This window comes from Erpetoichthys calabaricus, chromosome 6 (genome assembly GCF_900747795.2).
Source record: "Erpetoichthys calabaricus chromosome 6, fErpCal1.3, whole genome shotgun sequence".
In the NCBI taxonomy this organism is placed as follows: Eukaryota; Metazoa; Chordata; class Cladistia; order Polypteriformes; family Polypteridae; genus Erpetoichthys; species Erpetoichthys calabaricus.
Genome location: NC_041399.2, coordinates 173,179,743 through 173,192,539, shown reverse-complemented (window position 1 = coordinate 173,192,539; position 12,797 = coordinate 173,179,743). Strand labels below are relative to the sequence as shown.

Genomic DNA, 12,797 nt, shown 5'->3' with positions numbered 1-12,797 from the left:
CTGCCCAATTCTGTGTGCTGTTTAAGTCCATCTGGAATGATTCAACGCATTCTAGGCTATCTGCTGATCCACCTATCTTGGTATATTCTGCAAACTCCCCTGCGTCTCTGCCGCTCGTGTTGTGAAGTGGGGGGCTGAACGCACCCCAAGGAGATGTGGTCGCTCCTCCAAAACTCCCTATTAAATGGTGATACAATGGAAAACAAATAGGTGTTTTTTTTTTTTTTTTTTACCTCCTCTTTGCTTGATCAGCTGCTGGCTTGCTGCTGCTGCCGTGCCGCGTGATCTGCATTTCGCACAGCACTTCAAAAATTTAAAAGCCTGTACAGCAGCTGTCCTACTCTTTGTCTTTTATTTCAGGCCCTGGCTGTGGTTAAATCTTTTAGCACAAAGTCTCATCTCACGGGACGTGACTTCTTGATATTTTTTAGTTTAGAATTTAAAAACGGAATAAGAATCTGAAAAACTAACAACATCACATTAAAATTCAATACATTCTGAAAAGAATGATACCAAATATATATATTAAAATAAGCCTGATTTTAAGCGTGACAAAAAACGTGACATAAAATCGTTGCACTTTTAGACTTAGGATTTTATATATATATACTAGGGGGCTCCACCCCCTGCTTGCTTCATTCGCCCACTCCCAGGTTTGGTTTACCGGATATACAATTTTATACAAAGAGATTGTTATTTTCGTGGGAATTGCTACATAGGCATTATTTTCACTTTTACTTTAAAACTTTTGTAAAAACAATACTTGTCTTTTAGTTCCAGCCCCAGGCGTGGTTAAATCTCTTTCTCGCAGGACATATAATGCTGCTCACGTTGTGAAGGGGGCGGGGGATTGGGGCGGCTGAATGCATGCTAAGGAGATGCCGTCAGACCAGCTGCTGTTTTTCTGCTGCTGGCGAGCTGCGTATTCTGTTTGTTGCGCTGCGCATCAATCATTTAAAAGCCTGTACAGCAGCTGTCCTTTTGCCACTTTGCGTCTCTGCCGGTCGTGTTGTCGAAAGGGGGGTTGGGGATTGGGGCTGAACATAAGCTAAGGAGAAGCGATTGGATCATCTGCTAGCTTGCTGCTGCTGGCGAGCTGCGTGTTCTGCTTGTCGCTTGTTGTAGTTTTAAGATCTGGGAGCACATGAAGTGTGCCTGCCAAAAGCATTCCAACAACCACTACGTTAGATGTCCGTGAACTTGTTTTAAATGTTGTCTCACTGCCTTGTCTCGTGTGACGTTAAAGTGAGTGTCTCTCGTGGGATGTCAAATTGTCTTCCGAGAAGATCACGTCTCGTCTCTCTAATCTCCCTCCCAAGATTTTTTTTTTATAATAGAGAGAGATATATATATATATATAGAGTAGATTCAGATATTTTAAAAACAACAGTGGTCCCAGGACTAACCCTGATGGACACCACTCCAAACATCAGATACAACAATACTGAATCAAAGGAAAAATTCATCTAAGCTGATGTGAAATATCTTGTGGCATTGCCCTACAAAGTAGAATTTTTTTTTTCAAAAAAACTATGTAATTAAAAAGATAATCTGACCAGGTGGGAGGCAGTGTAAGAAAATCTATCTATACAGAAAGAATGTTCAAATAATTTTTGAAAATAATTCACATTTCAACTAATGTACAGTATGTAAGCATGACTTGAAACTTTAGTGGCCTGAATCTACTCAGATCATGATGCTGTCCATGTAGTATTCTAATCAAGCTTTCATAATTTCAAAGCAAATATTTAACCTTTTTTATCTTGCTTTTTAAGAGACTTCAAATACATTATAACAGCAATGAGTTTATCAAGTCAGAGTTACTAGCCACATATCCTAAAGTCACACACAGCAGAACAAAGTGAGAATGAATTGCTTTACTGAATTTCTTTTTGTCAAGCAGTGGACAGGTTTGTGCCTCAATTAAATCACAAAAAATGTGCCACTTTGTAATTATCTGGAAAGCATTTAGCAGAGCAGAAATAAAAGTAACACTATGATGTGATTAAGAGAAGGGGAAAAAAGAAATCTGTCTAAAGTATAATTCAACAAACTGCCAGCAATCACATCCTGCCTACCTCAAATCTCCATCTGAAATATATATTGCTTGATGTGAATGACAAACAAGTTTGCAGTTATTCATGCAGTGACAATGAGAAGGGAATAAGTAACTTATTTTAAGAAATATGAAATGTAGAAAAAGCAGGGAGTAGGAAAAAGGGTAGTAACTCTGTTTTAAATGTAGAATTAATAGTAGGCAGGAGACTCAATACAGTATATAATACATTGATTAAAAACATACAAAACATGCTGGTTAAAATCAGCATGCCCTTAAACATGTTTTGAATACTTTATTATTAAAAACAATTAGTTATATATTGAACACTATACCAGAGGTTTTAATAAAGGAAAAAAACTGTTAAGGATGGAATTGTCAGCAAAAGATGAATCAGGCAAAGGACTGGCTCCAAAGTAAATGTTTTCTCCATAGCTTGCTAGAACTAAACCCTCGGCTCACATTAGTCATTCACCACCCACGTTTCTACAATCTATCAGACTTTCCAGAGTAATAGCACCACCAGTATGGAGTATCACTTGAGGGCATATGAGCCTCAGGTGTTTACTAATCAACCTATTTCATTCAAGTGACATGAACGGCATTTTCTGAAAATAAAATAAAAAGGTTATCCTACACAAACGTAACTAGATTTGCTAGATATTGGTGCTCATTTCAATTTGCGTTTGAGAGGTCGCAATATACAGGTACTTTCAGAACTAGCAGAAAAATAGGAGGATTTGCACTTGAGGAGAAGAAGTTCCATTTAGCTTCAAAACTAGAAGAAAATAAAAGAAGGCAGAGAGAGAGAGGAATCTAATTATATGAGCCCTCAAATTAGAAGGTAAACCTTTTTAAATATTTTCACTATACCATGTTCCAAAGGCATTTAGTTGATGTAAGAGATTCTTGTACAGCTTACCCATCATTCTTCCTGGCATGGTAGTCCTCTGTGGGAGAGGATCATCAATCCCACTGTATAAAGAATGTGAAATTCTGCGTTCTCTATCATCTAACGACGTGTCCATGGCAAGATCTGGACCAGGGGGGCTTCCAGGTGCATCAAGCTAGGGAGGAGGGAGTAAATACAGGAAAGTTAGCATTTAAAACAACTTATCAGTACAGTGTGTAGTGAAAGAGTGCTGAAGGCTGCTACTGAAAGCCCACAAATGACCATAAAATCAACAAGAAGTCAAGTGCCAAGAAAAATTTGAAATGAAAGATAAAGCGTAGCGACAATCTTTTTGTGCCATTTTACACATTACTCCCCATTGTGGTTTGATAGATATCAGCTCGAAAACAAAAGAATTTAGGACTGCCTTTTAAAAAAAGACCACCACCAGGAATAATAGAGAGATAAAGCTCAATTTTCACAGTTCTGTAGATCTGTGATAAACAAGTTCAGATTGCTTGAATGTACTTTGGGCAGCTCATAGAACTTTTACATTACAGAGTTTCAAGAATCACAGCCTAACATTTACTTAGCGAATAAAATACACATACCACTCAGAAGTTTCTGAGAGATTGTCTGTATTCATCCACCTTGCCTATGGTTATGGAAAAAACTGGCTTCTGTGTGCTCCGATTAGTAATTGTGAGTGTCAAGGCCTTGTTTAGGAAGCCTTCAATGTAAACAAAAGTCTCAATGCAGACTAATGGAGAGGGAATGTCGGGAGAGGGGTACTCAAAATTGGAGAAGGCAGGTGTTTTTTGGGATTCCTAGACATGGCTGGAACAGAGCACACAGTTTTTGACAATGCTTGTGTAATAAGGCTCATTCTGTATACTGCATTGCCTCAACAAGAGTCAGGCTGTGCCTACCTACACGATCCTGGGGTAGAAGGTCTAACAACTCATTTAATTTTTTCCAGATCCTTCTGAGTAAAGTGATAATCTTCGCTGCCAAGAAGAGTGGGATTTTTGTTTTGAAGTTTCAAGTGAATAAATTCTGATAGCCAAGTTGTTGTATGTAAGCCTTTTTTCTGTTTCTGGACCCTGTCTGACAGTTACATTGAAGTTATGATTGAAGGATTCTGAATATCATGCATGTTGTCATTCCAGAAAACTAAGTCTCTGCACTTTCTAAAAAGGAATACAACACAAGTGATTTGACTCAGTCAAAATAATGACAACTTACTTTTTGTAATATTAAAAAAGTCATCCCAATGTCTGTATTTTTTTTAAGAAATACACAATACTAAATATCTAGGTTATGAGACAAAGAAAGAGTACAGCAAATCACCTCACTTCACAACAGGTTCCTATCATAATAGTACAAATGAATGCCATTTTACTGCAACTGTACTTTTGTTATGAAAAACTTTTTGGACAATTGAAGGAAAGAGCCTCCTAGATATACAGTATATACACACACAGTACATACAGTATACATACACAAACAAGGAGCCAACATATTACATAAAAATTCTGTTTATGTCCCAAGTTATGCTTCACGTTTAGGTTGTACATCTTTTTTGTTATTATATTTGCAATTCTTGCATTGTATTACTGTTTTATATTTATTACTTTTTCAATTAGCGCATAGCATGCTGGGCTTGTTAGAAATGCTCTTCATAAAAGAACTTGAATTGACTTGAATTCATAGACCTTCTCCTTCTCCTGAATGTAACCAGCCAGTCCAGAGGTTGTGCCTTTCAATGATGCTGACGGACATGTTTTACATTTACTAATCACATTAGGTATTACTTTTATTCAAGTATTAAAATATTTGTTTTAAATGAAGTTTCAGGGCAAGTATATCATAAATTATAAAAGAATTACAAAAAAGCCGCAGATCAAAGTGAGCTAAGGAGAACACTAGATATAATAGATTTCCAATAGTAATAACAGGGTTACAATCGACTAAAGCTGTCCAGCTAGCTAAATAGGTTGGTGGCATTTGTTTTCAATCGATATACATGATGACAACTTAGACCACAAATTGTTAATCACAACTGAAATACCTTAATTACATATTCACTTAAAGGAAAATTTTCTTTATCTGCATTTTTATTAAGATGAGAGTAAACAGATACAAATGAGACGTGGAGCTGTTCTTAATCTTTAAATCCATACCTTTTAGTAAATGCTTTCAGGTCTGCAATTTTGTAGCTTAAAAATAAAAAAGGCATGGTCATTGATTAATTCGTCTTCATCCACTGAATCTGCTTTCCTCACTATAAGGTTGTCAAGAGGCAAAACCTATCCCACCAGAATCGGGAACAATGGGAGGAAATTAGAGCAGCCTGACAAATCTCTTGCAAGCAGAACCAGGCACACTCTATACAGACAGTGAGCGGCAGCCTAGGGCTGCGTAACTACAGCTCCTTCTGCATTAATGACCACTCCAGATGATTAAAAATAAATAAATAAATGCACCAAACGTAAATTGAAGGTTTGCTACAATTTTTTTACTTATTTTTATTTTACTGGATCAAAGTCAATTTGATCAATATATTGTAAAAATCACAAAACATTAAGTAATTATTGTATAAAATAAAATATTGACATCTGTCTATATGTAATGAGATTGAGATCATGAACTACTGGGGTCAGGACCTTGATCTTGGTCTTAATCAAAGCTTATGATCTGATACATTGTGAAAATTCAACAAATTTTCAGCAGTGGCAACTATCGCAAAGTAATCTGTGGTGACATGCTTATTACGGCAATGTGACATGGAAGAAAGAAACAACAGCCACAACATCTGCCGAGCATCAAGCAAATTGCTCATGCCATTTACAAGATGAAGAATACCATTATAAAAAGAAAGAAAAGCAGAGCAAGGTCATCTGCTGAACATCAAGCACAACACAGAAGGTTATCAAGTGATGCAGAATGAGAAAGAATAAGCAGACAAGACACTGAAGCACATTGACAAGCAAGAAGTAATCCTGAATAAAGACCAACTACAGCAGACAAACACGATGGCTCATAGGCAAGCAAGACAAAGTTCAGGATACAAAATGCAAGAATGCCCAAAGGATAGAAATACATGACAAAGAAGAAGATCATCACATCTAGCCTTTTGCAGCAACTATTTACAAAGTATATCAAATGCTCAGTTGACCAGCAGGCCAACACAATGTCTCATAAATATGTAAGACCAAATTCACGATACAGAATACAAGAATAAGGACAAGAGAGATCTTCAAATATTCAAATCTTTTGACCATATGCAAACATCGCTTTTATATCCTTTGATCAATGTTTGTTTGAACAGCAATATTTTCAAATGTTACATCACCAATGTGATCACTGTGAAGCTGTATTTTAAATGGTGAAAACAAAAGGAATGTGTTACCAAACTGGAAAAGTTCAACTTTCTCTACATGAACCATCAGAAATAATAAAATACAAAATACCTTCTCGAATAACCAAAAGAAGTTTAAATAATATAAAAAGTTTCAACAACCGCTATTAATAATTCCCCACGATTCAGCGCACACATGTTCAAAATTCATAAATCAAGGATAAACATGATAGCTCATAGGCAAGCAAGACAAAGTAATAAAATACAATATCACTTCTGGAGGAACCGAAAGAGAGAACAATTTAGAAAAAAGTAAGAAATATCAACTGCTCCTTTTTTTAACTTAGTTTTTATTGACCTTTTATTTGAAGATGTGGTTCCAATGTGTTTCACTAGTTACTAATAAAAGATAGTTTTTAATAAAGACTCCTTTCCATCCTGATATATTCCATTAGAGGGATGCTGGGACTTAACTAAAAAAGAGAAAGAAACAGCCCTGGTTGGGAACACCAATGCAGCACATGGCTCATTATTTTAAAAAAAATCATGAAAGGGACATGATTGAAAACTGGAGTACACAGGCAAAAATCATATTGGAGCGGTGAGTGCTAACCACTGTACTACTGCTGACTTGTTAGTTAATGCTCAAAGGGCGAAAATAATAAAAAAAGGCAGGCAAATTACATTTTGACTTTGTTTTTGACGTAGAAAGATGTTAATATTAAATCAAAGCTAACTGATTAACCAAGAAAGATGTTTTAAAAATGCACAATAGAGTTATTCAGTAAATATTTATAAGCAAACTAGCTGTGCTACTATCTAAGATAGTTTAAAATCTAAGTAATCAAAACAGACATCTGCATTAACATTTGTAGTGCTCCATCAATTGGAATGTATTTTGTAGTGGTTAAAGTAATAAAAACCATTGCATTTGTCATTCCAAGAGATGGAATATCACAAAAATGTGTATTAATAACATGAATTAATACAAATATGTGTGATGCACCACCTGTTGAAATGACAGATGCAATACACATGTCTCTGTTATATGCCATTTGGTATGGGATTTGTAAAAGCAGTGTTATTGTTTGGGATGAGCCATCTTCTGGAATGACAAATGCAATATGTTTTATTATTACAAATGTTTGTGATACACCATTTGTTGGAATGACAAATGCAATGCATTTCATTACTACAAATGTTTGTGTCGTGTCTTCTGTTGGCATGATTGAGACATAGCAACCAGACAGTCACAGAGGTACACAGACATTTATCCTTTTGTTAAGGTGGATTCCGTAAAAGACAAAATAAGCTCACAATTAATTCTTTGCAACATTAATCTCTTGAGTGAGATACTATTTTATTATGTATCTATTTCATTTTTTGTTTGCAAATGACATTATGATCACAGTCATTTTTTTCCAATTTATACAGTGAAACTAAACATCCACCCAGGTTGAGTAATGTATTATCACATAATCAATTAAAAATAAATATAAGCCAAAAATAACATTTTGTTTTTACTTCCAACAGATAACATAGGTCATCTTTTACCATATTTCAAGTGAATAACATAAGTGAAAAGGGCAGAAAATGTAACCACAACACTAAAACCCCATACAGAGAACTGCAATAATATCAGTCTCTCAGGGTGGGCTTAAAATCAGAGGCCCACTTCATTTATTTACAAAGCAGCCAGAACACATTGTGGTAGAATTTTTCTTTACATTGCAAAGTAAGAAGAGAAGACAGCAAGCTAACGTTTCTAAATGTTCAGGGACTGGAGCTTTGCCAGTGATACCATACTGTAAAGAGAACAGAACTCTTTAATAATATTAATAAACAAAAAACAAAACAAAAAAAAACACATTTCATCTGATGTCCACAGAGGTCACATGCCTAGAATTATTATTCTAGTCGGACGTTATCCTTCATTAAATATAAATGAGATCTTTAATGAAGTTCCAAACCATGGACTTATCTCTCAATGTTTGATAAGCACAGAAGAGATTTAGCGCATCGAAGGGTCAACACAATTACAATCTGAGGCACGTCATTCAGCAAGAGAATAATAAATTCAGAGTGAGAGTGAATTAGATTCAATAAGGCTTAAATTGTAAAACGAATGTTGCTTTTATTAAGTTGATTTCAAAGAGCGGAAAATAAAGACCATGTTAAGCATATTCTCTCGCTAAGGGAGAATTTTATATAGAATGGGTCAGGGAAAGTGACTACGCAGAGATGTCAAATCACAAAATTTAGAACTAAAAATAAATTGCTGTGCAGTCCTGCGCTCTTTATTCAGCTATGTTGCATGAAGGTGCTATGCTACACACCCACCAATTCAAGGAATGCTCCAAACTGTACTATAAAGCATGCACTGGGTTCCATTTCTTTAATTTTGTAGGCCATTTATGCGTTGCATGTTTCTTATGCCAAGCAGCCTGTTCAAGCACATCATTTTGTGTAACAAATGTGTCTTATTGCTTCTGTGCAAGAGTGCCCAACATTACCAGTATGAGTTTCATCCTGTTGTCAAAAGGAAATGTGTTTGAAAACAAACACTGGAGGTAATTATAGGGTTGAGGTGCCATAGTAACAACACTTGTTTATTCCTTTTTAGCGCTATTAATGTAATTTCTTTGTATTTACCCCTGAGGCATTGCATTATTCATCAGATCTGATTTTAATTTATGTGGTAAACTGCTTCTTACATCAGTTATATTTATTAGCAATGAACGTGATTAATTTATTTTTCTTTAGATTGTCTTCGTTATGCTTAATATGCAAAGGGTTCTTTTTTGCCATTTATTATATTGCACATTGGCTTTGTGGCTCAGTGGTTAGATTATGGATCAAGCATCCAAGATTAAATTCTCATGCGTAGATACTGTCTCTGTGGAGCTGGCACATTCTCTCTCTGTCTCCACCATGGGCTTCCCTTTGATTTCCTCAATGTATGCAGGTTAGGAGGACTGCAGATTATAAACTGGATTATAAAATGTCCTTTCCAGGGTTGGTTCCTAACTTGTGCCCAGTGGTGCCATGATGGGCTTCAGGCTTTCTATGATCAAGATAAGGAGATCTGACAATGTATCTAATTAAATAACCTTATTCCTCAGCATATTCAGTTTAATTTGAAATGCTTTAATGCAGTGGTTCCCAAACTCGGCCCTGGGGAGGATCCACTGTGGCTGTAGGTTTCTGCTCCAACCAGCCATCGTTTTTAGTTGGACTCCTATCCTAAGTAAGTGGTAAGAGCTGCTTTTTTTTCCCCCAGTTTCTGTGTTTTGGGACCAATGTAGTAATTACAAAACTACATTTGGCAAATTTTTATTGAAAATGTACTAAGCAGTTATATGGTGATAATGTAGCTTTGGTTTCACTTTTTAACATTTTTATGTTGATTTTTATTCTGCTTTTTCAGGTGTTCTGCTTATTTAATTCATTATTTTACATTTGGGAGTCTGACACAGAAGCAGCTGCAGCCTTCCATCATTCAATATTGTTTGCCTGGGTTTCTGCTATAATTATTTTCATTTGTCATTATTAGGAAACTAGACAAAAAAGGGCAAAATAATAGGAAAACAACAAAAGAGAGTAAAGCACCTAAAACTATAGCAAAAAACAGAACGTCTTATAAATGTAAAAATCCTCCTGCTGTGCTTTTCTGAATGCAGAGTAAAAGAAGAGAGAAAAAGACCAGCCAATTATTATTATTAATTATTATCACTGATTATGACTCTTGGTAGAACAGAAACCTGCAGCCACAGGTGGTCCCCAGGACCAAGTTTGTGAACTACTGCTTTAATGGAAGAAGAATCATAAGTGAACCTGTAATCTGGAAATAGCCAGTGATCTGTGTAAATCACAATGTCCTTGTGTGAATATGAGATCATGTTACTCTTATCAGATACGTTTAACATCTTTCATTTTGGCAGCCAATCACACAGAGCACACTGTAATGAAGATGAGATGTTAATTAGACATATTTGCTGGCTCCAAAGTTCCAGTGGCCTTCTACTTTGCCCAGAGCCCACCCTTTCCTTTGCTTTTTGAGCCTGTCATTGCACTTCTCTGATCATCTTTCTTGAAGATTTGGTGCTTCTATGTTTGTACCTGTAGTTCTGCATTAGTGCTCACTGGTTGTCAACTCTCCCTTACACAAGAGTGCATTTGTATGATTTAAAATAAAATTATACTTGTTGGATTTTGGTGAGCTAGTAATAAATTGCTATGCCTTGAGTTGGTGGAGACGTCACATTACATGAATGAGGCCACAGGCGCATGTCACAACTGTCCAAAACTCATTATTATATAAATGAAGACTACAACTGAAAATTTATAGAAAATGTATATAATATATATAATAATCTTCTAAATCCACTTTTTTTTTTTTTATTCACAGTTGTAGGAAGCAAGTCCATTGCAGGGCACACAATTATGTTCAGTCAAACCAGGGCAATTCAGAGAATGTATTAGCTAAAAAATTATTTCAGTCTATTACAAAAGACAAAGTATAGTTAAAGTCAGTAAATATTCCATTTCTTTCTTAGTGTGTGCAGTGTTTTCAATACTATAATAACTGCCTTAACATCCATCCATCCATCCTTCCTCCAAAGCCAATTATCCAAAGCAGGGTCATGGAGCAGCTTGAGCCTATCGCAATAATCATAGTCTTCTAAAATGAAAACTGCACACCTGGCCCAGATTTATACTACACATTCATATCAGGTTTGGAAAAACAGTGTAAACTGGACTGCAACTGGGACTGATATTTCCTTTATACATTAGAGAAATCCATGTGAGCGTGTGTGAGGACATGCAAATGGACCCTCTGCTAATTCCAGCCTCACACTCAATAATGCTAGAACAGGCCCTGACCCACCACAACTCTGACACAGATTAATTGCACTTAAGAAAGTTACGTTATTCAGCATAGGATTAATTGATTTCACATTGCAATAATGATTTGAAACGGTGCAAATTTCAAGGTCCAAGAGCTGCAATTTTTAAGTAGCATATCCATTCATTATGAGGAATTTCAGCAATACGTGTCCAGTCCACAACTTTTCCGTTTGTTTTTTTACAAATCTGCCTGTACAGCATGAAACACAACCCATCAACGGCAAATGTGTGAACAGCTAGGAGTGACTGAAAGCCATCAGCAGAATCAAAACTTCTCAGTAGATGCTGCTGTAATGTACGGTATTTATATAATAACTTTCAGAATACAACATATCTCTTTAAATAAGTAATAAAAGAATTACTGAATAATTGAGTACAGTAACCATATACGAATTTAACAAATTGACATAAACTGTTGCTGTGATGTCTATTCCCCACACGACATAACAATAAACATATAACAACATCACTAACGCACAACCCTAAAAAATGAAATTATTACAGTCCAGGATGAAAGTTATTATAAAATGTTAAAGTTGTATGAGCTGTGGAAGATGATGCAAACACCGCATCTTATAAAGATGTATATTCATTCTTCCGACTGTTATATCCGCTATTTAAATTTATTAAAGTTCATCTTTCTCACTTACACACAGCTGATGCAGACAAAACACAACCTTGTTCTGCATCAAAACATGGACTTTAAAACATACACCCATTCCTTGCTCTTTAAGGGGTTTAGAGCCCACAGAAAAGCCACTCTATAAAAATCAAACTAACAAAAAACATATAAAATGCACCTTGACACGGTGGATAGCACTGTCCTTTTCACCTACAGGCATACTTACTTAATAAAAAGTCACAGGCAAAAATCAGACCTGTAGTCAGCACTGTTGTTTACTGCAAACACCTATGAACATGAGCGGTGTGCTTCTGATTGTGAACATGGCCCACACCAAAGTGCTTTTCAAGTTGTGCTATAAGGTCAATTTGTAGGTGAGCCTTAATGAAAATTTTTTTCTGTACTCTCTATACAATGATTAGCTGGGAATGGCCAAAGCAGCTGATATTTTTAAAATTACTGTTTTGACTATGTTTAAGTCAAAAATTAAATTATATATCCTGGCATGAAGTATTTATTTATTCTTTTTTTAATTTTCAGGTTTCCTGATGGGCCATTTGTGTAATAATAGGTCTTATGGACTCCATGCTCCATAATGTTTTTTTTATTGTTGTCTGAATTTTGTTCTTCTATTAGGACAACAGCTGTAATAGTTCTATAATATTGTTACTGTATATAAATAAACAGATGCAGAAACTTAATAACTTCATCTGATTCTTTTGTTGAAGGAGTGTTAGAAGTACAAAATAATCGCAATTGCAATACAGGTCAAAAATACTGCAATTAGATATTTTTCCATAATTGTAAAGCCATATATTCTACTGACAAATAGTGCTACCAATTAGAAAATCACAACTTCTGCCTGTCAAGTAATACTGACTCATTTAAAGAGGTAAAGCATTGCAAATAATGGATTATGGATTTTTCTTAAGGACCCTGGTTGTATTTAATTTTAATT

At 35.6% G+C, this 12,797-nt stretch overlaps 1 protein-coding gene across 6 annotated transcripts in view; it reads right to left on the bottom strand.

Moving 5' to 3' along the window:
• pard3aa (par-3 family cell polarity regulator alpha, a) overlaps positions 1-12,797 on the bottom strand; it is a 971,084-nt gene that overhangs the window by 393,882 nt on the left and 564,405 nt on the right. For all 6 annotated transcript variants that reach the window (XM_028804116.2, XM_028804120.2, XM_051929054.1 and 3 more), the window contains one exon: positions 2,979-3,123. In XM_028804116.2, coding sequence (XP_028659949.1) covers positions 2,979-3,123 — 145 coding nt within the window. The remainder of the gene's footprint in view (positions 1-2,978; positions 3,124-12,797) is intronic.